General features: G+C 55.5%; 3 protein-coding genes across 3 annotated transcripts; 1 reads left to right on the forward strand and 2 right to left on the reverse strand.

Moving 5' to 3' along the window:
- Positions 1-2180: 2180 nt before the first annotated feature.
- DRG2 (developmentally regulated GTP binding protein 2) lies at positions 2181-10811 on the reverse strand. Its single transcript, XM_032197895.1, has 13 exons — positions 10748-10811; positions 9832-9992; positions 9376-9465; positions 8190-8250; positions 7217-7307; positions 6713-6785; positions 6512-6602; positions 6217-6314; positions 5644-5720; positions 5119-5207; positions 4142-4200; positions 3667-3720; positions 2181-3580 (listed from the first exon to the last, which is right to left on the reverse strand). The coding sequence occupies exons 1-13, from the start codon at positions 10809-10811 to the stop codon at positions 3494-3496; spliced, it is 1095 nt and encodes a 364-aa protein (XP_032053786.1). The 3' UTR covers positions 2181-3493.
- Positions 10812-13294: 2483 nt separating this feature from the next.
- On the reverse strand, positions 13295-19818 carry GID4 (GID complex subunit 4 homolog). The gene is made up of 6 exons (XM_032197591.1): positions 19495-19818; positions 17669-17728; positions 16793-16900; positions 16013-16114; positions 15196-15326; positions 13295-14520 (listed from the first exon to the last, which is right to left on the reverse strand). The coding sequence occupies exons 1-6, from the start codon at positions 19807-19809 to the stop codon at positions 14457-14459; spliced, it is 780 nt and encodes a 259-aa protein (XP_032053482.1). The 5' UTR covers positions 19810-19818; the 3' UTR covers positions 13295-14456.
- A 366-nt stretch (positions 19819-20184) lies between these two features.
- ATPAF2 (ATP synthase mitochondrial F1 complex assembly factor 2) lies at positions 20185-25256 on the forward strand. The gene is made up of 8 exons (XM_032197619.1): positions 20185-20373; positions 21493-21537; positions 21872-22017; positions 22491-22588; positions 23224-23304; positions 23438-23550; positions 23890-24005; positions 24640-25256. Exons 1-8 carry the CDS (start codon positions 20268-20270, stop codon positions 24775-24777), a joined length of 843 nt encoding a protein of 280 aa, XP_032053510.1. The 5' UTR covers positions 20185-20267; the 3' UTR covers positions 24778-25256.
- The last annotated feature ends 600 nt before the right edge of the window (positions 25257-25856 follow it).

Consider the following 25856-nt stretch of genomic DNA (forward strand, 5'->3'; position numbering starts at 1 on the left):
CTTCATTTTCCCCCTCCAGCACTGGATTCCTGCACCAGATAAAATCGGGGACCACTTTGAGCACTGCTGCAGTTGAGCCCGAGGTTCTTCCAAACCCTGGGGCACCCTCTGCTCCCTTCTCCTCCAGCTCCCAGGTCTCCTCCCCGCCCTAATGCGGTGGGCATTTATTATGCCGATTCCTCAGCGAGCCAGGGCTTAACTGCAAATTACAATCAATAGCCCCAATCCCCGCGGGGCGGGTTCATCATTTAGCAGGCGCAAGCGGAGGAATTCCAAACTCTCTGCCGGCCGTAAATCCTCCTCTCCCTCCTCTCCGCAGCCTCCCGAGCCGGCCCTGCACAATGCGCCGTGTCTGGCTGGGGGTGACCCCTGTCAGCGTGAGGAACAATTAAGCTGTCACCGCGGGATCGTGGCTCGTACAGAGGGTCCCCGAGCAGCGCCGCGAGGTGTCGGCGTGACGGGGGGCGAGGGGAGGTTGGCGGAGGCAGGCCCGCCGCAGTAAGTGTCCCTCGTTGAATTAAATGAATGGATTTGGAGCCAGTCTCTTTTTATTACCTCGCAAACGATTCCCGACTAAATTAAATTATCAGAGGAGCGTTGAGCCAATCAAACCTGCTTGATTGCCTGGAACAGGCAGCTTGAACGGAGCACGCCTCAGGCCCTCGTCGCTTCCAGGAGTAGGTGGAGGGTGTTTGAGGGGCTGGGGCAGAGCTGGGGGGCTTTTGGCAGCCCCCCAGGGACGGGGCAGGAGGGGTGCAGCCCCCTGGGAGCAGGGCACGGTGCTGATGGCAGCAGGGCTGGCTGAAAGGGCAGAGAAAGGGCAGGGGCTGCAGTGCAGAAGGGCAGAACACCCTCCAGCCAGGCTCTGCTTCTTGCTGCCATCCAGCCAATGCTCTCGTGCTGCTCTTTCGGGCACTGCTGGACAGAAAACCAGAAAAAAGCACCTGCCTTTCTCCAAAAACACTCAGCCAGGAGGCCCTGAGCTGCATTTCCCTTTGCTAGCTCTCTCGCCGAGCTACGGAGAGGTCTGAGCAATCCCCTAAGCCTCAGGAGGCTCGGGCACAACAGGAATGCTGCAGTAATTTCCCACCTGCCCCCAGTACCTTTGGTTTCTCAGGATTCAGAGGGATCTCCAGGCAAAACCTGCCGCCGCCCCGAACTGCAATGCTTGCAGCTTTTAACGTTAGTGCAGAACAATTAGGGAAGCTGTCTGGAAGAATGAACGCTGCAATTAACCGCCTGTATTCTCAAATACAGCTATAAACCCGCCTGCAGAAAAGCTACCCTTACTTAAAAAAAAAAAAAGAAGTTCGCTTCTTCTGACTTAACTATTTTTACTGCATCCGCATTCCAAATTCAGTCACCCGTCGGTTCATTTTGAGCAGGATAAAATGCCCAATTTCCTAAATTGGCATTTCAGCCTGGTAAGGCTAATTAGAGAGGTTTTAATGATGGCATGCTGGACTAGTCAATTTGAAACCTGAACACACCGAGAGGCAGGCACCAGCTAACCAAGGACGTGCTTTTGAGGATAACAGCGTGCATTTCGGATGGACAGGAGCATCAGCCATCTCCCCTTTCCACAGGCTACTTGGCCTCGGGACGAGGCACAGCCAGCAATTTCGGCCACCCCCTCGTGTGCTGGGGCTCGGCAGGATCCCCGGTTTGGAGTTAAAAAGTCAGAAACTCGGGGACAAAATGAAACCAAAAGAACCGTGTGCGGGAACGGCTCTGCCTGTGCAACCTTCACAGGAAATGTAAAGGGCGAGTTAATGTGCTGGAACGGCATCCCACCCAACTCACACCGAGCAGTGCCTGCTTTCTGCAGCCAGCCCAGGCATAATGCGGCTAATTTGGAGCTCATTCTCCACTAGCTGCCACCGCGGTCGGGATTTGCTCTGCACTCCAGCTGTGAACAAAGCCAGAAAGAGGGAAGGGAACTTACGGAGTTCAAAGTCACCTTCTTAGCTTGGGTATTGTGAATAATATCCTGTTCAGTTCCCATGGCACCTCACAGAGGTCCTCCCCAACCTCAGAGCCCTCTCGCAGCTGCCTCGCAGTCTATTCCACCTCACCACCTCCTGCAATGGCATCCGCGATTCTTCAGGTGGCCAAAGATAGAAAAAAGAGAATTAGAAAACACACCAAGCTGCCTAAACACTGCAGGCAGACACCTAGGGTTCACATGAAATAGCAATTTTTATTTTCTCAAATAAAATATTCCTTCCATTTCTGCTCGATCAGTTTGTGAGGGGTGGGGAGGAGCACAGAAGGGAGGGAAGGAGCCCTGCTCAGACAAGTTTTCTGTCAGACCTGTCCTCACAGTTCACAATCCACATCAGACCGAACCCTTTTTTCCAGGAAAGAAAATAAAAGCTATCGGCAACTCTTCATCCCAGAAGGAAAGAGCTGTTCTCTGTCAGGCACTCTGAATTATTCAGCATCAATATTTAATGGAAAAGCATGATTAGAAAAATCCCAGGTTTCTGATGAAAAATATCCAAAGAAGCAATGCTGTTTAACAGGGCTGGGCTAAAACCCACGGCAGGGGATGGTACTGAGCTCAGCGAGCTGTTACTGGAATTTAGGGGCACCAACAAGAAGCAGGCCCCCAGCGACACTCAGGGACTGATGGGCAGGATGAGAGAGAAGGAGGGAACTCCCGAGACAACTCCTTGCACCAGCGCTACGCCAGAAGTGAACCCTCACTGCAGCCGATGGCTCTTTGATCGTACCCTGCTGCAGCTCGGCTCACCTTTCATTAACAAGGTTTCGTTTTTTCCTCATCTCAGTACCAGCTGGACCAGGGCGTCCTACAAACCCCACCGCAGGGCTAACGGGAGGCACGGAGTGCCACGCCTTAATGTGACTGAGGAGGGACCATCCAAAATTCACCAGGGCTTGTCTCAGACACAGAGACTGAAGTCTCCGACCGTGAAAGCTGTAGAGACGTGTCCGGTGAGCAGGAGAGGCAGAACTCCATTTTCTGTTTGAGATCAATGCTTAAATTAAGTGAACGGGTAAGCAGCAAAGCATCAGCGATGTTCTCCCAGCTCTGGCTTCCTTGTCCCAAAGCACAGGGCCAGACTTGGGCACACAAATCCAGAAGCTCCCCACTGGTGGAGCGAGCCACTGGTAGGTTGACAGAGACTTGTGCAAACCCTACTAGGGGCAGGACACTGCCAGCTCCAGGAACTGCGTCCTAGAAGACTTGGATCCTTTTGTTATTATTTTTAAGAAAATTTACTTCGCCTGAAACTCTGCAAGATGGAAACCCATCTTCCCCATCCCCACCTGCAAGTAGTAGCCTCATTTTATGCCTTTCTCCAAGGGCAGGAGCTTCACGGAAGCTTTCTTGCTTTCTCAGCTGTGGAACGCGTCTCCCTTTCTCTTTTTTTTTTTTTTCTTTTTATGTTTTGTTTTGCTTTGCTTTTATGTGGTCAGTTCCAATTCTAGTGATTAAAGACAAGGCCAGACACCAGTCAAAAGAGAGCTACTTCTTTACGATCTGAATGACATCTTCATGTTCCATCATATGGGTTAAGCCCACTCTTTGAGGGCTGTATTTTGTGCTCGTCCCCTTTAAAGAAAAAGGTTAGGAAGAAGGGTTAGGAGAAGACCAGAGACACATGAGGACAAGGATTTCATCTGCTGTTAAACACTTACCCACACCAAGGCGTATTTGAACTGGCTGGCTAATGATCTGTGAATTCGATGGCACTGCAAGACAGACAGACAGCACGTGAGGCAGTTCAGTGACACTCCTTGGAAAACAACTTGCTCAATATCCAGGAATCAAAAACAACCCAGGTCTATGTCCGAAATTGTAACAGGGGCTTTAGAAGCCAGTTAAGGGCACTTGAAAGAATACAGAACAAACACACGGGAATCAGCAGTCCACATAATGCCCCATTTCACTGCTCCCGTGTGCTTTTCACCACCCTTCAGTGTCTTTTTCAACCTTTTATAGCATCGAGGAAAGCAACCCGAGGCAGATGGAATCCGTGAAGGTAACAAAAGGAGAAGCCCAAGTAAACATTGACAAATTCCAAGCCTTACAAAGCACAAGTAAATCACGGCAGGTTCTGAGATGAACCTGCCTTCTACAGACAAGCAACTGTAAAAGATGCAGAGAAATTACCACGTGCTCCACAGAAGCCCCTTTCCGTAGAATAATGGCATCTGTGAAGTCTGGTCTCTCTGTGGAAAAACAGAAGAAAGGGGGGAAAATAATTAGTTTTCTGTCAAATGTGTTCTGACACGCTGATGCCATCTCACATGGCTTTGTGCTCACTACTCTCAAATTCCTTGCCTCGTTCCACCTGGCAGCAGCCTCCCAAACAGGTATTTAGGCAGCTGGAAGCATCGAATCGGTTCTGCAGACACTCCAGCACCCAGATGTGTGGGTACCCATGTCACAGATCAGCCACTTCCTCTCAGTTCACCTACTCCAACCCCATTCCAAACATTTGGCTTTCAGCAAATAAAAGTTTCCCAAATCAAAAGAAACCTGCCTAAGAAAAGCTGAACCACTCTGCAGTTTTCTGTGAAATCCCCCAGGTTTCACAGCTCAACAAACTCACAAAAAAAATCCTTAATCCCCTCACATCCACCCAGTTCAGAGCTGTTCTCAGCTGAAGATAAAGGTCTTGGAAAAGGAACAAGTTACAGACATGCCTTCACTGCTGGGAAAAACTGAAAATGAGCTGTAAAGCAAAAGGAGGATCAAAGGCACACCTGAGCTTCAGGAGCCCAGCATGGGAATCACCAAGCCCCTCACAGCAGGTACAGGAGACCTCTTTGGGGCAGTAATTGGGTCAGCGGTTCATCACAGAGCACAGGCAGTAACTTTCAAAGGAAGGAAGCAATGAATTTCAAACTTTATCTCCTTATGACATCACCACGCAAAGCCTTATGAAAATTCAGCTCTTCTAGTGCAGAAAGAACAGGAGGGATGCACACGAGGAAGGAATAGAAAACATTTCCCAAGGCCTGATGCTGAAAACTGGTTAGGGAAGGTGTAAGCGTGGCATTTCCAGGGCAGGAGATTGCTCAGAGCCCTGCTGGCAGCCTGTGTTTGTGCCTTTCCCACCTTCAGCTCAGCTAAGGGTCACTTACGTCCTCGTTTCTTGGTGTAGATGCAGGTAAGTGCCAGGTATTCCCAGAGCTTCTCCAGCAAGTAGTCCAGGTTCAATTTCATGCCGCAGCTGCAACACAGCACAAAAGGTCTCAGTGATTACTGCTGTTGTGATTTAGGGATCCAGAAGAGCGAGGTGAAACATCCTATTAAAGCGTTAGGAAACGAGGGAAAAAGTCCATAACGAGGTCAGCGAAGGAGAAACAGGAGATTAAACAAACAGGGCTTTCAGAAAGGAAAGGAGCTTTGAAGCAGCAAAGCCCCAGCTGGATATATCAGCACTTCCGAGGGAATGAGCTCGAGTGACTTATTCTGCCCTGCAGGTCGTGTGGAGAAAGCAAGCAGCCTGCCTCTCCAGGGGATGGAAGCCTGCAAAAAGCCATGTGGCCGCTCTCCACTTCTCCTCCCAGCAGCTGCAGGCAGCCCTGGGAGAAGCTGGAGGAGGAGGTATGAAGTGAACGACCAACCCCTTTGGGCAGGGCATCGAGCAGCGTGCGGGCTCCTACCTGATCACGACGCTGTGGGGTCTCCGAGCAAGACGATCCACTTCCTCCATGGATATCTGGTCAATCTTGTTATAAACCTAAGTCAAAGGAAAAACAAGACGTTCTTCAGTAAGGCAATTCAGCAACACTGCTGACTTTTAATAAACTGTTGGAATTCAGGGGCCTAAATGTAAGTTTGGACCTTCTACAGCTCTCCATTTGGGATGACTTGCAACTAGCAGTGAATTTCACAGCCCCAGTCACTATCAGAGCTGTTAAGTGACCTCTGGCATTAGTGAAAACTCAAACGCAGAGCAGCAGAGGAGCAGAAGTCTCCTCATCCTGCAGCCTCGGGGCTCCCAGGACGCGCAGCTCATGCTGCTCCACGGCAGGCAGCCACCAGAGGGCACAGGGAGCGAGCACACAGGACGGTCACACACGTACAGCCAGGAAAAAGCTCTCTGCTGGGCTCTGCTCCCACCTCTTCCATTTACACCGTCACTGCTTCAGGCACCGTGAGGGCCCAGGGTTTCTTTCAGCAGAGAAGGGAGATGCTCAGTGCTGCAGGAGGCGGGCTGTGTCTGAGATACTCACGTAGAGGCACGGCATGTAGACCCTGTTGCCTACTATCACGTCAATGAACTCATCAGGGGAACAATCCTCTCTGAAAAGGACCTCAGCGTTGAAGATTTCTGAGGTGAACATTGTCAAGGCCCAAATCTGAACACGCCAACGGGCTGAGCTTGCTCGGTGCAGCTTGGAGAAATGGAACCGAGATGGGAAAAATCAACCCAAGCCCGTCCTTAACCCAGCCAGCACCGAGGAGACAGCCTTGACTCACGGGCTGCTGACTCGAGGCTCAAGGGTCTCTGTTTTAGGAAAAGGATACTGTATTCGTGGAGGATGAGCTGCACCAGCTTCTCGGAGCACTGAGTTAACGTGACAGTGGAGTTGAAGGAGATGCCTCCACCCTTCTTCGGCTGCAAAGAGGCAACAAAACGACTTAAGAACAGTGCAAAATCCCCTCCGTCTGTCCGACACGAGGGGCAGCACGCAGCGACCTTGATTGTGGCAGCCCACCAGGCCTCACCTTGAAGTAGATATTTGGTTTGCTTTTGTTCAGCCGGATTCCGACAGATTCCAGTTCTTTCTCCAGCAGGGCCCTGCGGGGACAAGGCACGTTAGGACCTGTGAGAGTGAGCCCGGTCAGGTGGCAGCCGCCCCTTTCCTTTCTGTCACGCTGACACAGCCTTGTCACAAGCTTTCACTGCAACCCAACACCCACAGCCAATGCAGGACAGAGTCGGGGGTGGAAATCCAGCTCAACGTCCCCATCTGATCAGTCACCACGAAGGAAGAATCCTTCAGATGAGAAGCCCAAGCTGCAAAGTTCTGTAGATGCTGCTCCCAGTCGGCCAGCACGCTTCTAGCAGAGCAGAACCTCCACCTTACACTCAAGATCTTAAATACTGGTTCCCCAACACACGCAGGATGCAGCATTTCGGGGAGCTGGCAGGTTTTCTGGGCATGGATGTGGGAACCACAGAAGCTGGCTGATCATCCCAGTCCCACGTGCCCAGAAGCACGCACTCACCGCTGTACTTCACCCTTCGTGGCATCCAGCATCATAATAACCACGTCTGCTGTCCGGGCCACAGCTATCACCTGCCGGCCTCTGCCCTTCCCTGAGAAGAGAGGAGATTGCTGTGTATCAGGGAGAAAAAACAGCCGAGTTTTGTGACAGGTGGGGACTGATGCTTGAAAGCAAGAAAAAAAGATCCCGCAACCCTGTGGGGGCTGCAGTCAGCTGTGGGGGATTCCTGAGAGAGCCTGAAGCTGCCTCATGCCCAGCACAAGCCAGAAAAAATACTCTGTGCTGCTTCCCATCATGGGTTACACAGCTAGAAGATGTAAAGCTGCCTGCACGTGGCTGCAGGGGGTGAAACGACACTGCTGCCCACAGGACAGCCCCAGCCTCGTGCCACGGCAGCAGCGGTGAGGGCAGAGGGGTTACACACACCTTCAGGTCAGGAGGGACCTCATTAACCAGGCCACGCTCCTCCAAGGGACCACCAGGAGGTTTTCCTAAGTTTCACAAGGCTTCTGCTGGCACGAGCAACCAGGAAGGAGGAGGATGAAGCAAGGGAGAAAGACAACGCCTCTCCCCAGCATCAGGAGTCCTGGGAGGACTCGCAGGCACGCAGGCAATCAGCCCAAACAAGGCCCTGCTCAGCTGTAACCTCCCCCTCCGCCTCTCTGAAGTCTTTCTTTAGATCTCCCCTGAACCAGAAGGCAGCTGAGCAAGACACCGCTCACGCAGGAAGGTGAGAAGTGACTGACTTGCTCTGGCTCCCACCTCCAGAAAAGCATCTCCCTGCTACATATAGAGCCTTCCGTGGGCCCGGGGATAGGAATCGTGCCTCACATAAGATCCAGAATGTTTGTTTGGAAAGCCAGTGCAGGAACTACCAGCCCAGGAACTCCGCTAATGTTTGAGCTGCCCGGGGATGATGCTGAGGGTGTTGAGGGCAGATCCCTACAGTGCACGAACGCAGAGATCAGCCAACCTTGTGCTGCTCCCTCGATGATCCCAGGCAGGTCCAACAGCTGGATGTTGGCTCCTTTGTACTGAAAAGGAAACAGAGAGGGGAAGTTGAGCCTTGTGCAGGGCACCTGAGCTGCCTTCAAAGCCTGCAGAGAGCAGAGCTGAAGGAACCCAGCAGTGGGACAACCCTGCACAAAGCTGAGGGCTCTGCTGAGGCCACCCCCGGAGTGTTTCCTACTGAGCTGCCTTCAGCAAACGCTGTACTTTGTGTCCTGGCCTCCTGAAGGGTCACAGGATTAAAGTTTGACAAAGCACCAAAAAACAGCACAGCACGACAGCAATGTCATCCCGTGTCAGTGAAACGGAAAAGAAAGGAAAAAAATGCTTTTTTGGTCTAACAAGTGAAGCACTGCAAGAAGCAAATCCACCACCTCTTCCTGGATAGGATCAGAGGTATTGAGATGCACTGCAGGCCCTAGAATACGAGGAAAAAACGGGAGAGTTTGGTTCCCTGGGGCTGCAGGGCCGTTGGCTTTCAGGCTGTTGCTGCAGTGAAGTCCCCAGGAATGGTTTCAGCCATGGCAGGAGCTGCAGGCTGCGCTTGGATGCGTTACAAGATTTGTGCTCATTTTAAATAATGAAAGCAAACATATCAGAGTTAGCTCTGCTTCCCATTTGACCCACATTCCCTCCCTACTCTTGGACACTTTTCAGTTTGATGCCCTTTATCGTTTACTTTCCTGACGGATGCTTAGACCACCACTAGCAGAACTCCTCCCGAGGACAGGAGTAGCTGGATTTTCCCTCCAAACTGATCGCAGTACAGATTGCCTCTTTTAAAGCTTCATTAAAAACAAATCTGTCAAGGTTTCCAGCCATCTGGTCAATGGCGCCGACAGCAGTTATACAAAAATTCAGCTGAGAACTCTCACATCGCTCTGGTCAGCCCAATCATGGCATGTGAAACCCCCTCAGGCAGCCTGAGGAGTCACGTAGCCCGGGGAAGTGCTCTATCAGCACTGCAGGGTGCAGAAAACCTAGAAAACCTGGCAGCACGAGCACTCGAGGCCTCCTGAAGCTTAAAGCAGAGGCCAGCAGAGAGCTTTGGATGCTGCTGCTGCTCGGAGGTAGCACAAGTGCAGACACACACGGCCACACGAGCGGGTTTCTTACCGCCAGTTTCTGTCAGGGAGGAGAGCCCCACTTACTTCTATGACTCCCGGGATGCAGGTCAGGGTTGTGAACTCGTAGGACGCAGCTTCGCTGGCGGTTGAGGTCATTAAGCTCAGGAAGGTGGACTGAAACACAAGGAGTCACCATCACAAAAGGTATTCCAAGGAAAGCGCTGGCAGATGTTCAGCAAAACGCCCAACCTCGAAGCATTTAAGAGCTTTTCAAAGCTGTGCTGTGGCTCTCCAGGGACTGAGGCAGCAGGGGACTGCTGGCACTTCTCCTGAGTGAAGGCAAACCCTCCTTCTCCCCTATTTTCTCAGCACCCCAGCTTTTGGGCACGCCACACGAGGTGAAGGAGCAATTCCCCAGCTCTAACTCCCAGCTCCCAGCCTACAGCGACCTCCTGCCAACTGATGGCAAAAGGTGAGACACAACGGGACGGCGCTGAGCCCCCCCCAACGCACACAGAGTTACCTCGGGTACTCACTGACCTTACCCACAGAAGGAAACCCGATCAGCGCCACGCGGGCATCTCCAGATTTCATCACATCGAAGCCTTCTCCTTTAGCAGCAGAGGATTTGGAAGGTTCCAGTAACTGGGCTCTGTACTTCGCGAGCTTTGCCTTCAGGAGGCCCAGGTGGTACTCGGTAGCTGCGTGACAGGGACACAACGAGGGGTTAACAGGCAGCGGGCGGTGATTTGCTTCTGTAAGCAAGAACCTTCCCAAAAAAGAAACGCTCAGATCTCGGTCAGGGGCCTGAAGAAGCGCTGCCACGTGTGCTGGCTGCTCTACACCCGTCCTGCAAGGGGAACATCGGCTGCTGGAGGCAAACCTTTGAGGAACTGCACACCAAGTCAGGCGGGAGGAGAAGAAGAAGTGAGAAGAATTGCTGGGTAAAAGCAGCAACCCAGGGGGAGAGCAGGCGGAGGATAAATGGCACGAAGGGAGCCTAAGGGAGCCGTCACCCCTGGAGCCCCACCAGCCCTGGTGCCAGCAGCTCACCCCTGCAGCATGCCGTGCCACTGGGCTGGGGTGAATCTTCCCCAGCTCTCACCAGTTTCTAAAAACACGCTTAACTTAGCGCTCACATAGGAACGACCTCGACTCATCCCTACCAAGACACTTAAATTTACACCTGACAGAGCGAAAAAAAACACCCCGAGAGGCAATCCCCGCAGCAGGAACTCGCTTCACACCACGGGGAGGGCGCAAAAAAGGAAGAAACAACGCGGGCAGAACCCCAGCAGCTCGGATATCTCGGATATTCGCTGCTCCCCCCCCCCCCCCGGGCCTCCCCTCACCAAGGCGCCGCCAGGCCCGGGCTCCCCCCCCACAGCTCCCCCTACCCCGGGGCCGCCCCTCACGCCCCAGACCCTCACCCCCCGTGTCCCCCCCGGCCCCCCACCCTTGTTTTTCTGGGTGCGGGCGATCTCCTTCTCGATCTCCGAGATCTTCTCCAGGATCCCCATGGTGCCGCCCTCCCGCCCGCCGCCGCCGCCGCCTCCCCCCTCACGCCGCCCGCCGGAAGTGCCGCGGGCCCGGCCGTCCGCGCGCCTCAACCGTCCGGGCTGAGCCGCGGTGCAGCCGCCGCAAAGGTTCCGGCCGCGCCCCCCGCCCCCGCGCTTTGCGTTCCGCTCGCCTCATGAAAATCCATTAATTTTTCTAATAATTTTTAAGGAAAACAGCTTCGGGGTCATCCGGTCCCACCAATGTCACCCACCAAACCACGTCCCTAAGCACGACGTCCAACCGTTCCTTGAACACCCCCAGGGATGGTGACCCCACCACCCCCCTGGGCAACCCGTCCCAAAGCCTGGCTGCTCTTTCTGAGGAGAAATTTCTCTAATTTCCAACCAAAACCTCCCCCGGTGCGACTTGAGGCCATTCCCTCTGGTCCTGCCACTAGTTACAGTGAGAAGAGGTTCCCTCAGCCGCTCCTCACAGGACTTGTGTCCCAGACCCTTCACCAGCTTTGTCGCCCTTCTATGGACTCGCCCCAGCACCTCAATGTCCTTTTTGTAGTGAGGGGCCCAAAAATGAACAGTGCTCGAGGTGCAGCCTCACCAGAGCACAGTACAGGGCTCTTCCCCTCTCCTCACACCCCCAGTCAGCACTGAGCCCCCTTATCCCTCCCCTAAAAGAGGTGCATGGGGACGCAGCCCTCCGGCCTCCCGGGGGACAGGCACCCGGGTGTCCCCCAGCACCGCTGTGAGCCCCCTGCTCACCCCCAGTTAATCCCAAATCACCCACTTAAGGCAATCAGTAGGTTTTTGAATTCTTGGACATGTCATTAAGCAATTTGACAAAGCACCCTTGTCCCCGTTACCCAAGAATTGACAAACACACACAGACACAGGCCCCTTAAATACATTTCATTTTTAATTTGGACGTTGATAGCTCTGCAAAATACTTCTTCCAGTCCCTTTTCCATATTCCATCCATAAATATACTAATTCTTCAGCCAACATAGTTAAAAAGAAGAAATCGCAACCTTTTCAGAAGACTCAAATACCCCATTTCTTACTTCCTCTCCCAGAACCTCACCTGGTTAGTTGTCTTTCACCACAACGTGACATACTTAACACCTTTTTAGCTTATCAAACGATTCAAAGAAAAAAGAAAATCAAAATCAAGGCTTTAGAGAAGTTCTGAACGCAGGCTGCCCCTTCAAACCTCCCCGCTGCCACCACCGGTAGCTTGGCTTCACAACCTGCTCCAAATCCACGACACGTCCTACAGAGGCATCGATCTGGCAATTTTGGATTTCAGCTGAAACGTGCTTTGAGACGGCTGGAATGAGACAGGCAGAGGGATGGAGAACGGACGCTCCTCCCTCCTCACCCTTCTTTCCACATACCAAGTCTCAGCGGCTCAGAGGAAAACTTCAGGGGAAATTCTGGGGTGGTTACACGCTAAACAACCCCAGGACCCTTCCTAACCCAACTTCTGGAACAGCCACAGAATCATTTCAATTAAACAGCGTTAGAAACCCGAGTGTAACACTGGCACGGACAGCACAGGGCAGCTGGCATCACCCTCGACACCACATGCAGCTCCGGAGACCCGTGAAAAACCCGTGGGGAAGGGTCTCTGCACCCATGCAGCCACGTTCCCAAAGGCTCTCCCTTCCACTTCTCTACAACCAAGCAGCACCATTGGTTTTAGTCTCCAAAACCAGGACATCTCCCAGTCCCACGCTTTAAACACCTCCCCTCACCTCCGCAGGGGAGGAGTTTCTCCCAGAGGAGCACAATAAATTGGGAATTATTTCTAAGCTGCACTACTCGCATCAGCTCAGAAGGTTCCCTCCCTTCCCTCCAGCTCCTCCGCAGCCACCCTGCTCGTGCCACCCTACAAATCTACCCGCAGTGACCGAGACAACGCCACGCGCTTCCCTCATCACCAGCACGGCGGGACGGCTCTCCTGCCTCCAGCTGCAAGCAGGGCAGCTTGCTTTGGGGGCAAGGATTCATCCGCAGCCAGCAGCCCACAGAAGGGCGCCTCTGGGGCTGCGTCATCCCCCGAGACCAGCCCCGCCACCTCTCCAACGCGCGCGGTCCCAGCTTGGCGCACACCAAACGGGCTCGCTGAGACCCCAACGCGGCCCTGTTAAGGCTTAGGCCAGCAACTCGGCTGCTGTCAAACACCAGACGTGCTGCCAAAAGGAAGGAAGCTTAAAAAAAAATAATAATAATAATAAGGAAAAGTGAACGAGCAGCACTAGGTGTGCAGGGGGGTTTTGCTTTCCTCTCCCAGGCAGCAAACCCGCTCTCAACGCCCGCCCCGGTCAGCGCACGACACAAGCCTGCTGCAGGGGGGGGTGGGTTTGAAACAGCCAGAAAAACGCAACCTAAATTCGCACAAAAGCCCTGCAGGTGTGACCGTCACATTAAATACACCACTGAGGCCAACTTTCAAAATGTCTTTTAAAAAAAAGAAAACCACACACGCATACACACACACACACACTTTGGCACACAAGCCTTAAGTTATATCACTTGAAACATTTCAAAGTCAGGAGAGCTACTGAGTTTTTTTTTGTTGTTTTTGTCGTTTTTTTTTTTTCTTTTGCCTCGCAAAAAGGTATCAAGCAGTGGTGTTGGTGTAGCAATGGAGGTCGAGTACAACTGCTGACCAGGTCGAGGTGTCCCTGCGACGCTGCTCAACACTTGCACTCCGGTTACTGTCCCAAAGCAGCTAGCTGATTACATACACGGATATAAAAACTGACAGAGACATTCCCAGTTTTCAATGTGAAAACAGTAAAATGTAATCGAGTAATTGTGCATTTGCCATAGGGTCCTTGGGAAAAGGAACCATAAAAATATTTTTTTTTTTTAATAAAAGTCTTTTTTTTTTTTTTTTATATAACCCTTAACTTAAGTAAAGAGCAAATATACACCTATAAGCAGAGTTCAGATCCACTTTACTGAGAGCCTGGAAGTCCGTACAAATTAATTCCCAGTGGCGTATCCAGACTGGGAGAGCTCCCAGCTCCAAAGGGCCAGCGTTCCTGAAAGATCTGCAGCTCCAGCTAGCCTTGGTAGCCAGCGCCAAGCGAGCACTCGTTCAAGCCTCATCCGTCTCAGCCAGCTCTCCCCCGCCAGCCTGCGCAGCCGCCCGCCAAGCAGAGCCTCACGCCCGCGACTGCGCCTGGCTCTGGGAGCATCAGAGCTGGCAATCCGGGCAACAAACCTGAGTCCTGGCGATTTCAACCCATATCAGGCCGTAACAAGGAAAATAAAAGCACCGTGCTTGTATTTTCTTATTACTCAGAGGACAGACCACTGATTCCAGCTACTGAGAAAACAGCTTCCAGAGGAGAGCTGGGAGGAATTTCAGTGATAGAGAAACTAGCTGTGCAATAAGAAAAGTGCATCAAAGGTATCTTAAAACCAGATTAAAGATCAAATCGCCACTCGACAGGAGGGAGAATCAAGCTCCAGCAGCCACGCTCCTTGGGCTGGGTGGGTTAACATTCAGGCTCTCTCTCACGAGTCCGAGGGGCAGGAGAGAAGCGTGCATTCCCGTGCTCCGACAGGGACACAGTTCTCCTGGCAGGCCATGCTCCCCTGCCCGCTTTGCTTCTGTGCGGTACCAGTTCTGGACAGTTGTCATCGGAATTCGTAGATAGGAGCACTGTGCTCAGGAACGTGAGTTAAATTCAATGACTGATACCTGGGGGGGAGGAAAAAGACGGGAGAGGATTACACAGAGCAACAGAATCCTCCTAGAACCAACAGCTCCTGCTTGGCAGGCCGCAGGCAGACATCCCGGTGGCTTTTCCCTTCCCTTTTGGGACGCTCTCAGAGGTGTTCAGGCCCCCACCTACCAGCGGTGCCAAAACCCTGGGAGGATCCAGCCCCGCTCCTCATTTCCATTCCCGTGCCTTTGAGCTAGCTGCAGCCAGACTGTTGGAGGTGGGCTGGCTGTGGGTTTTGGACGCCTTTTGAAGTTCGCCAGCTTTCATGTTCAAACAGCGTTTGCTACAGCTGAAAATTACACTCGGTTCTTTCAAAGCTTAGCTCGAGGGGATTTGTCTGAAAGCCTCCCAGGTACCTTCCCTCCCTGTGAGGCTGATTCACCTGCTGCGTGTGACAAATGCCATCACTATTTATCCAAAGCTATCCTATTTATCCAATGCTATCCTGTGTCTTGCAGCAACACCTCGAGGACCGTGGGCTACCAAGCGCTGGCCCAACAAGACTCCTGCCTGAAGGGAGCAGCAGCAGAGCTGTGACACGCCAGAAAGCACCAGGCTCCTTCTCCCAGCCCCCTCTGACACCCTCTGGAGGGCCGAGGCACGGAGAAGAGGCAGCATTTCAGTGCGCAGAGGGAAGGAAGCCTCCTTACCATTCTGAACTCCTATGGTAGTAATAGCCCTCTATAGACGCTGCTGGCTTCTGGAAGCAGATGTAATAGAAACCAGCAAAGGAAGCACCGCTGATGTCTTTGATGGTGTGATCTGGGACAAGGAACTGCTCCTGCACGCAAAACACAGGCTGGGTTTAGAGATGCTGGTCAAACACCCCCCACGCACCCCAAACCTGCCCTCCCAGACCGAGCACTGGCACCGCTGACACAAAGGCATTCCTGGCTGAGCATTCCCCGTGCTCGTGGCAGCCCAGAGCAGAGCCCAGTGTGTTCTTTCCCCACCTGGCACTGCTTGAATTTACAGGGAAGCAGCAACCGAGAAGAGAAGCAGCTTTAAGGAGCACACGAGATCAGTTTCAGCCCGACACCTGCCCTCTCCCAAGCAGATCCCAATCACAGAAGCAGGAACCAGAGCTGCCTGCTGCTTTCCTCCCCTCACAGATGCACAAAACTCGTGTCAAGAGGGAGGAATCGATCCAGCTGAAGAGCCGGGAGGGGCAGAGCACACAGGCCCAGCACAGGGGCTGGAGACACCGATTCTTCCGCCCTCTCCGTGGCACCACCGAGCAAGATTTTCCTGTTGTGTTTTTAGGCATGGCTGCAGCCCTGAAGGACGCAATTAGCTGACTAGACGGGAGTCACGCTGGAATTTGTAAGCATGGCAGGTTACGAGGTTGGGTGGTAGGCCCAGATCTTTAATTTGGCCAGCAGCAGAGGTTGAAAAAGCTTCCGGGCACCACCAGCCTCTGCCAGCCAGCTGGGAGCAGCTCAGCAGGAGGGGACGCGCGGGGTTTACCTTCCATCGCATGAAGACGTAGTCCCCGTTTTTCAGATCCTCATAATCAAAGTCATCAGAGTTAAATGTTTTTGCATACTGGTAGAAAGCCTGGAACTTCCCCTGGAACAAGAGGAAAAACAATAAAGGCAAGAACCAGGATGCTTATTCCAGGAAAAGCGCCCCGTAGCGCCGGTTTCTGTTTCGGGGGGAAGAGCAGGATCCCCTCGAGGGGGTCGCTTCTCCCTCGGAGCAGCGCTGAGCACACCCCTGGAGCAGCCCGGGGGAACAAGGAGGACAGCCAGGCACCCCCAGCCCGTGGTGGAAGCTCCCGAGCTCCCAGAGGGGTGCACGTGGACAGAACCATCCTAAACATCAGCCTGGCAAAGAGCAGGTCAAGGGGGCACAGCGACAGCCGTGCCCTGCCCTGGGGAGAGGCTGAGGGTGCTGGTGGCCTGGCCAAGACACCGTGCGTGTGCCACAGGGACACCTCTCCCCTTCCCCACTCCGTTTGTGACAAGCTCTCAAGACAAGGAGCGCGTTCTGAGGGGGGAGCACGAGATGGGAATTGCTGCTGCCTCCAACCACTGGAAGGCAAAAACATCCCCTCCCTCCTGAGAGCAGCCAGCAGCCTGCTGAAGGGACCTCCAAAAACCTCGAGGGGGAAGCGTGGGCACCCTCCAGGAGAGCTTTCCAGGCCCTCCTGACAGCCCCTGCATGCGCACCCCCTGCGCCTCACCTCTACACCAGCTGCTCAGCCGGGACTGCATCAGACCTACACCAGGGCCCCGAGTTATTTACCCAGTGTTTACGATCCACATCTTCGTCAGCATCCCACTTGCGTGTTAAGAAAGGGTGCTTTTTACTGATTATTTCCCCTTCAAAGAAAGTGGTGAGGGTTGGGTACTCCTAGGAGAGAAGAGAGGATTTTGTCACCTGCTGACGGGGAAAAGCAGCAGCTCGGCTCGCAGCAGGGGCTCCGGGCTGCCTGAGGCTGCTCCCATCTCCCCAGGCAGCACGCTGACGCTGAAAATCCAGCTTGTACACAACCACAACCTCCCCCCTCCTATTCCAGCTTTCTTTTGCCACTCTGTCACCTTCACAAAACCCGGAGGAGCCCCAGTGGAGCCGGGCAATCACAAGGGACCGTGTACAGATGGCACAGCTCCTCGGCCTTGGCCACAAGCTGCTCCTGAGCTCTGCATCTGAGGGTTAGGGGAGGCCAGACTGAGCTGGGGGGAGTGAACCTCTCCTGCACTCACCCGTCCTTACAGACACACCGTGCTGCAGCCAAAAGGGCCCTGCCCTGGGGAAGCACAGTAAGAAATGTCCCTGTGAGACAGCTCACAGCACACGGGTATGGAAGGAAGCGTGGAAAGACCCCGCTGCTTTGGGTCCTGTTTTATTTTCCACCGCAGGAGTGCCCAAAGCTGACTGCGGGGCCAGGTTCGGTTCTGCTCGGAGCCTGCGGGGTGCCAGACAAGCCTCCTTCCTTCAGGACTCCCCCACCCGGGCCCACCACGACAGGCTGAGCCATTCAACTACCAAGTGGTCACTTTTACTGCACGCCCCATCCCTCCACTGCCCATTTTTGGTGGCAGCTTTCTCCCAGCCCACCAGGAAGAAGCAAAGCCTTTACGCAGCACCTCCCCTTGCCGCTTGGCCCTCGGCACTCACCTCCGTAAGGCCTTTAATCTTCAAGTATCCACAGAGATAGGAGTTTTCCATATCCACGTGCTAGAAGAGAGCACAAAGCCCTGCCATCAGCACGGCGGGAGGGCACCCGGGTGCCCCACAGCCGCTTCCAACCCCCTGATGCTCCACCAGGGCTCAGTTCTGCTGCAGCTGGTACCGATTGTCCAGCTTACAGCCCAGCATCCCTTCTGGAATCCCTTCCCCAGGGCTGGAGACACCTCGGGAAGCTCAGGCAGACCACCTGAAGGTGCCCAGAGCTCCTCTGACAGCCTCCAGCCCTGAAGGCTCCGTGGAGGGAAGCAGATCCAAAGCAAGAACACCACCAGGGGAACCTCTCCCACCCCCTGCTCCACCTTTCCCTGTCAAACCCCGGCAGCAAATGGTGTTTGAGAGGAAAAAGCCAAGAGCACGCGTTCACTGGAGGTAATTTGGGCTGGAAAGCATCGCCCTGAGCCTTGACACCTGCTCATGTAGCAGGCTCTGCCTGCTGATCTCTCACACGCTGCCCGTGCTCTGCCTCGTACCAGGCCTGAGCACAAAGCTTGCTCAGGAGGCTGGTGACACCTTGTTTTGGAAACGAGCCTCCTGCCCTGCTCTGAAGCTCTGTGTCACCCTTCCTCTGAGCTCCCGGGCTGGATCGTGCCCCTCCTGCCGTGCAGAACCGAGGCAGGGGCTGCTCCTGCACCGGGTGCCTTGAAACGAGGGGGTTTCCCAAGCTTTTTCCTGACATCTCTGGCTCATTTTTCAAAGCAAGAAGCGAGTTATTCAGGGAAGCACAAACACAACTGCGAGGAGATGGCTCTCCCCCACCTGGGATGAAAGCAGAGCCACGTTTCCCTGCGCTCAGCACACGGAGGGCAGGCAGGTGCCTCTTCCCTGCTTTGAGCAGCGAGCTCTGCGAGAGGGCAGCGTGCAGTGGAGCTGCTCGGCCATGGGATGTCTCCACCAGGGCCAGGTACACTCGTGCAGGGCTGCACGTGAAACCAGAGGGGTCCAAATGCTGCTGACACTGTGGGACATCACCCCACGACGCCAGGCTGTGCCCCAGGCAGTGTCACGGTGCTTGTTGCCCCCCCCAGACCCTGTTTGTGCCCCCAAAACAGGGGCAGAGCTGGGACTTGCTGCGGGAGGGCACAGAGCAGGCAGCACTGTCCCAGTGCTGACTCCACACCCTGGCAGCTCTGCCCGAAGCGAGCGTGCCAACGCTCCCAACTAAAAATAAAATAAAAAGCATTTGGGGTGACAACGGCTGCGGGGAGGGCTGGGACAGCCACAGGAGGCTGTTCCCCAGCATGGCTTGGGATCCTCGGCTGCCTGGCTGCGTGCTGGTGGCAGGCAAAGCCCCAGCTCCCCGTGCAGCACAAGGGGATGGGGAATGTGAGGAGCCCAGCTCCAGGCAGGCAGAGCTCCCTGATGGTTTTGAGGCTGGCCTGAACGCCAGGCTGCTGGGGGGCTCCGTGACACCCCCCTCAGGCGAGGCAGGCGCTCACCCTGATGGGACACAGACAGAATAAGGAGATGAGGGGGGAGACCCCAAGCTGCGAGCCCAAATTATGAGGGAGGGGAGCAGGGATGGGGGCAGGTACAGGGCACAGAACCTCCCCCAGCTGTTGGGGGTGCAAGAAGAGAACAAAACGGGGAAAAGGAGAGGGAAGAGGGGGAAAACGGGGGGGAAAGGAGGGAATAAGGGGGAAACGGGGGGAAGGGGAGGGAGCAGGGGGAAAACCGAGGGACGGGGAAGGAGCAGGGGCACGGAGCGGGCCCTGGGGGGTGTTCGGTGTGTGTGTGAGCCCCGGGCCCCCCCTCACCTGCATGACGACCTCCACCTCGTAGGCGTTGCCCTTGCTGCGCTGCTGCCCGCGGAACTTGGCGCCGCTGTAGAGCAGCGAGGTGGCCACGCCGGGCTGAGCCGTGTTGATGGGGGGCGGCGGCACCAGGCTGCTGGCGGCCGGCACGGCCGAGGCGGAGGAGGCCGAAGAAGATGAGGAGGAGGAGGAGGATGAGGAAGAGGAGGGGGAGGATGAGGAAGGCGCCGCCGCTGAGGAGAACGAGGAGGAGGAAGAGGAGGTGGAGGAAGGCGCCGCGGCCCCACCCGCGCGGCCCCGCTCGCTGCGCACCGGCATCTCGGGGGGGTCCCCGGGCGCCAGCGTGGCCGGGGGGTGCCGGGGGTGCCGCGGCCCGGGGCCGCTCCCCGCTCCCCGCCGCCCGCTCCCCACCGAGGCCCGAGGCCGCCGCCGCCGCCTCCTCCTCCTCCTCCTCCTCCCTGAGGCAGCCTCCCGGCAGCGCCTCCGCGCGCTCCCATTGGCCGAACGCACCTCGGAGGGCGGGACTTCGGGGAGATGCGGAGCGTTGATTGGTTGTCTCGCGGTTTCTCCCGGCTCGCCGCGCCGCGGGGGGTGCTGGGAGTTGTAGTTTCGCACCCCCCCCCATACGGGGAACGGGGAGGCCGAGGGGCCAAACCGCGCGCGAGGCGGGGATTGGTCGGGGCCGCGGGCAAGATGGCGGCGCCCACGGGGCTGTGCTGAGGGGGAGGGGGTGGCCCCCGGTGTCCCCTCAGGGTCCCCTCCGTGTCCCCAGCGCCATGTGGAGGGGTCGCTGCCGCCGCCTGCTGCTGGGCTGCGCCCCCCGGCCGGCCCCCGGTGTCCTCAAGGGGACGGGGAGGGGTCGTGGGTACGCCCCGCCGACAGGTGAGGGGGGATTGGGGGGGGTTTGGGGGGGTTTTGGGGGGTTTTGGGGGGGGTGTGGGGATGGGGAGGGTCCGACAGGGCTGGTCCTGAGGGGGGTTCACGGTGGGATCCTCCTCGAGGTTGTACTGGGGAGGGAATGGGGGTAGGGTTTGGGGGTGAAATGCGCCCAAAAAGGGTGAAATGCCTCCCCAAAAGGGCGAAATCCCCCCAAAAGGGCGAAATCCCCCTCAAAAAGGCGAAATCCCCGCAAAAAAAGGCTGAAATGCCCCCCAAAAAGGGTGAAATCCCCCTCAAAAAAGGGTAAAGTCCTCCTTTAAAAAGGGTAAAATCCCCCCCCCCCCGAAGGCAAAATCGCCCTTAAAAAGTGGAAAATCGCCCTTAAAAAGGGTAAAATCCGTCCCAAAAGATAAAATCCTCCCCTCACAAAAAAGGTAGAATGTCCCCCCCCAAAAAGTAAAATTTCTTCCCTAAAAGGGTAAAATCCACCCCCCAAGAAAGTAAACCCTCCCTTAAAAGGGGTAAAATCTCCCCCCCCCCCAAAGAAAAAAGGGTAAAATCCCCCCCAAAGAAGGTAAAATTCCCCTTTAAAAAGTAAAATCCACCCCAAAAAAGGTAAAAATCCCCCTAGAAAGATAATGGGTGCTCACCCCGGGCTCGGAGCCAGCCTTCCCTCGACACCCAGGCCCAGCTGCATGGCCTCACGTTGCTGCTTCTCTAATTATTTTTTGTTTCTTTGTTTGTTTTTTGGTTCTTTTTTGGGGGGTGGGGGGTGACAGAGACCCCCAGGGGTGACTCCGACCTATGGGGTCTGCCTGTCCCCTTGGCGGATCTTGCTGGGAAGGGGTGGATGTGGGGACAGCCACTTTGAGGGTGTTTTCGGGGGCTCGTTGTGGGGCTGCCAGACCCCACAGGTGACCCGTGGGCGATCCTGGCAGCAGCACCGGGGGCGCCCACCGCTTTCACGGAGCTTCCCCGGTTGAGCGGAGCTCCCTGAAGCAGAAAACGGGCCTGGATGTGGCTGAAGGAGCAGGATTTTGTGACGAGGCCAGGCCCGTGATAGCACCAGGGGTTCCCTCTGTTCTGATCCGCTTTCAACACTTCTGTTTTCCCCCCCCCCAGAGAGGAAGAGGTTTTACCAGAACGTGAGCATCTCGCAAGGAGAAGGTGAGCTCGGCTTCTGGGGCACGCAGGGGCCTGGTTCCTCGGCCAGGGGTTATCACCACGAGGCAGCAGCACGCCTGCAACCCTGGTTTATGCAGAGCGGGGTGTTTGTCACCAGCCTGCTTCGTCCTTTCCTCATCTCTAGCAAAACCACGCGGAGGGAAAGTTTCCAAGGTCGTTAGGGGGAAAGCAGTGTCAGCACGCTGCTGGTGGGAAGCTGCTGATCCCTCGCTCCCCTCAGCTCCAGCTCCGAGCCCGCTCCCTCCGCGGGGTTGTCTGTTGTTCCCCAGTGCCTGCTCCTCTTTAATTCCCCAGGATTTCTGCTCTGATTCCCCAGGAGGCTTTGAAATAAACCTGGACCACCGCAAGCTGAAAACGCCGCAGGCCAAGCTCTTCACCGTCCCCAGCGAGGCCTTGGCCATCGCAGTGGCGACGGAATGGGACTCCCAGAAAGACACCATCAAGTTCTACACCATGCACCTGGTGAGCACAAAAGCTTGGAGCGCTGGGGCTTAAAAATGGTGTCCGGATACAGAGCACGGAGAGAGCAGCTCGTCCTGATGCCAGTGGAAGTGGGGATGAGAGAGCAGCACCTGGGATAAGCACTGGGAGGGCCCCGCAGCTGTAAGGGCAGTTAGGTGCTGGCTGTGGCACTGGGGGAGGGTTTGAGGAGGGGCTGGAGGGCGTTATTGGGGACAGCAGGGGGAAGCAGGAAGGAGGATGAGCTCTGGGGAAGTCCCTGGGCTCTGCCCCGTGGTGTTTGATGGGCTGGCTCCAAAGGCAGAACCTCCAAAGAAGATTCCTGTTGGGTGAGCCATGTTTGCCTCTACAATTCCATTCTAGCTGAGCTCTTTGTCTGCCCCAAATTCCTCTGCTTCTGCTCAGCCTTGTACAACGGCAGCTGCTGCTTCCCCGAGCCTTGAGTAACAGTGCCTTAAAGTGCCTTTGTCCCACAGACCACGCTGTGCAACACGGCCCTGGACAATCCCACGCAGCGAAGCAAAGGGCAGCTGATCCGTGCAGCCGTGAAGTTCCTGGAGACCGACACTGTCTGGTACGGGAGCAGGGCACCCTCTGCAACAGGGACGAGGTGTTTGGAAAGGTGGTTGGGGGAATTGAGGGGAAACGTCTGCTGTAAGCAAGTCACTGCAGGGTTCTGGTTTGGCCCCAGGGGTTTGGGTTAGGTCGGGCAGTCCCGTGTTTGCCACCTCGAGCAACTCCACGCACTTACAGGGCAGAGGCGTGAGGGAGGGCAGGGATCTGCTCCCCTGTTGAAGTGTTTTGGAGGTGTCCTCGCTGGGCAGGAGCAGCAAGAAATGAACGTTTCCTTGGGGAAAAGCTAACAGCAGTGAAAGGCTTGGGAGAATCTGTCAGCCTGATCCCCTGGCACTCCAGTGCTGGAAAGGTGCAGGAAGGTGCAGTGGGGCACGTCCCCTGCTCCACTAAACCTTCCTGTGGCTGGCTTCGGGCTGCCTGCTGCATTTTTTTGTTGGATGTTTTGCTGTGTTACACAGCAAGGTAGAATCATCCGTAGGAGAACAGGGAAAAGCTCTGAACTCAGGGAAGGGTGAGGGGATCGTTCCTGCTCGCTGCAGCTGCTACCATGGGGTGGGCAAAAGGCCCCGGGGGCTGCGGAGGGCTCGGTTTCCCTCCTGATACCCAGCGGGGTTTTGCTGTGCCGTGTCCCAGCTATCGCGTGGAGGAGCCGGCTGCCTTGGCAGAGCTGCAGAGAAACGAGTGGGATCCCATCGTCGCCTGGGCTGAGAAAAGGTAAGAGGTCGAAGATCTTTCTCTTGACTCGTGCCCTGCCCTCCTGAGGCCGGCAGCTTTAGCACTTGTGCCTCAGAACCCTGAGATCCACGAGCCCAGTGCTTTCCTAAGGGGCTGTGGATGATGGTTGCAGGTACAACGTGGCGATCGGTTCCTCCACCAGCATCATGGGGCCAAACATCCCGGCCAGCACCAGGGACACCTTCAGCAGCCACCTGGCCTCCTACAACATGTGGGCTCTGCAAGGTGAGAGGGGCTGCGCTGGGGGAGCGCTGCATGAGGGCAGGAGAGGCTGCTCCCTGTGGGAGAGAAGAGCTGCAATGCTTTTTTCCCCTCCTGCAGCTACGTTGAGATGGTCATGGTCTCAAGGTCACTGCAGTGACAGCAGCCAGGGCTTTGTGCCTGCTGTTAAAAGCACGTTTGGCTCTTAGGAGTCCAAATGTGAGCAGGAGCTGTCGCTGGCCTGGTGATCTCCCTGAGGAGGTACCACGTCTCAACTGTCCCTTCAGAGCCTGCGAAAATGCTGCTGTAATGCTGCAGAAAACAGCCCTGAATTTTGTTTGTTTTGGGTTTATTCCCTTCCAGGTATAGAATACGTAATCACCCAGCTGAAATCTCTCATTCTGTCCATGGGCCTGATTGACAGGCACATTACCGTGGAGAAAGCCGTGCTTCTGTCTCGGCTGGAGGAAGAATACCAGGTAAATTGGTGCAGAACAAGCCTATAATTCACAGAGCAATCATCTCAGCAGGACAAACGCACCCCCCACCACAAATAACTGGCAAGGGAAGGGCCGGCTATTACGGGAGAGGTTCCACTCCGCCAGCCTCCCCCTCTGAGAGGGTTTGGAGCACGCTGCTGCAGAGCAGTGTGACGGGCACAGCCGCCCGGAGTGCTCCTGGGGCTGCCAGTTTCCTTGTGCAGAACCCAGATGGCTGATTTTTCTCCCTGAAATCTGGAGCGCAAAGTCGTGGATGGCTTCTCTTGCTGTGGGTTTTCCAGCCTGGAGGCCTTGCTAGACACCAAACTAATAGCTCGCTTGCTGTGAGAGCACGGGCTGGAAACTGGCCTGGCGTGAAGCTCTCCCTGACCCCAAAGCGGCTGAAATTGATGGGAATCTTTTCATCTTCCCCTTAAGGGGTTTTGCCTCAGAGCCCACTAGAGATGAAGTGTGTCCTTCCACCTTACTCCTCTGGAGTTCTCCCTACCCCAGCGGTCAGCAATCGGCACACCTCCTGGGCAGCTTGCCACGTTTCACAAACACGAAAGGGGAGGCTGAGCAGCTGGGTGTATGATCCCCTTCTGAACTGACTCCCGTTCCTCCTCTCCTTCAGATTCAGCGCTGGGGCAAGGTGGAGTGGGCCCACGACTACGATCTGTGCGAGCTGCGCGCTCGCGCGGCCGCTGGGACTCTCTTTGTTCACCTCTGCTCAGAGAGCTCCACCGTAAAACACAAGCTGTTGCAGGACTAAGGCTGCCGGGCCGGGCGTAGGAGGAGAACCCACAGCTGTGAGTCGCTGCCGTGACCCAGGGACGGTCACCACCACGCTGCCACCACACCTCTGGGATCAGCCTGGAGCTGAGGAGCTCTGGGAGCAGCTCCCTGCTCGGACTGCCTGCTGCGGTGCAGCGCCAGCAGTTTTGAGCCCGCGAGGAGGAAAGGTCAAGGTGAGCTCCCTCTGCGTGTTGGAGCCAGCAGCCCTGGCCGTTACCGCTGTCTGGAATTGATCTGATGAGCTCCCAGGGAAGAAGCAGCTTCCTGGGCAGGGCACGGCACAGACACACCCAGCATATGCCACATGTCTTCAGAGCTGCCAGCTCCTGACACGCACTCGTTATGGAAATCTGAAAACAGACTCGGCTGCATCTGTTCTTCATCCCTCAGTGTGCCTGCGTGTAACACCAGGGTCTCTCTGTTTGATTAAAGGCACGCCCCTGCTAGATACAGAAAGCCAGTGCTGCCGAGTGTTTCTTTGTTTTAATCGCCAAACCGCGGTGTGGGTTCCGAGCTGCCAGGCTCTAGGAATGGCTGCAGGCAGACAAAACCAGGAGCAGAACCAAACAGGCAGTAGCTACCGAACAGATCTGCTCCCTCTGCATCTCTCCGTGAGCCTCTCTGTGCTAGGTGCCCTGTCCTTGCAGCCAAGGAGTAGCAGGGAGCTGATTTATGCAGCCCTGGAATGAGACCGGGGGAAAAGCTGGGCTGCAGCCATCTTCAGAAGCGCAGGGCACTCGGAGCTAAATCTGTACGTCAGGCAGCGCCAGCTACAGGGCTTTCGGGAGACCTGGCCTCTCCCCAGAGCTCGTGTGCAGCCACCCTTTCATTTAACCTTCCCACCTCTTTCCTTGCTGCTTGCCTCGAGCAGTACCGCCCTGGCCAGCATCATTTCTCAGAAGCTGCCCACATGTGAGCGGAGCAGCTGCTGTCACTGAGCAAGGAGGGGAATTAATGACTCCTCGCTTGGCTGTTGCGAGCAGCAGCGTGTGAGCTCCTGTGGAACCATTGATTTCCCTCCCTGCTAGCTGGGGGCTGCTCTGTTCACGCTGCAGA

Source organism: Aythya fuligula, chromosome 15 (genome assembly GCF_009819795.1).
Source record: "Aythya fuligula isolate bAytFul2 chromosome 15, bAytFul2.pri, whole genome shotgun sequence".
NCBI classification, from domain to species: Eukaryota; Metazoa; Chordata; class Aves; order Anseriformes; family Anatidae; genus Aythya; species Aythya fuligula.

Bases quoted from the DNA above. Each gene is read 5' to 3' on its own strand.
- DRG2 (XM_032197895.1), bottom strand. From the start codon at position 10,811: ATGGGGATCCTGGAGAAGATCTCGGAGATCGAGAAGGAGATCGCCCGC. The intron at 9,993-10,747 runs GTGGGGGGCCGG...CCTGTCACGCAG, and splicing joins CCGCACCCAGAAAAACAAGG to CTACCGAGTACCACCTGGGC. The intron at 8,251-9,375 runs GTAAGTGGGGCT...TTTCCTTTTCAG, and splicing joins GCATCCCGGGAGTCATAGAA to TACAAAGGAGCCAACATCCA.
- GID4 (XM_032197591.1), bottom strand. From the start codon at position 19,809: ATGCCGGTGCGCAGCGAGCGGGGCCGCGCGGGTGGGGCCGCGGCGCCT. The intron at 16,901-17,668 runs GTGAGTGCCGAG...CTTCTCTCCTAG, and splicing joins AGATTAAAGGCCTTACGGAG to GAGTACCCAACCCTCACCAC. The intron at 14,521-15,195 runs GTAAGGAGGCTT...CCTCCCCCCCAG, and splicing joins TACCATAGGAGTTCAGAATG to GTATCAGTCATTGAATTTAA.
- ATPAF2 (XM_032197619.1), top strand. From the start codon at position 20,268: ATGTGGAGGGGTCGCTGCCGCCGCCTGCTGCTGGGCTGCGCCCCCCGG. The intron at 20,374-21,492 runs GTGAGGGGGGAT...CCCCCCCCCCAG, and splicing joins TGGGTACGCCCCGCCGACAG to AGAGGAAGAGGTTTTACCAG. The intron at 23,305-23,437 runs GTAAGAGGTCGA...TGATGGTTGCAG, and splicing joins GTCGCCTGGGCTGAGAAAAG to GTACAACGTGGCGATCGGTT.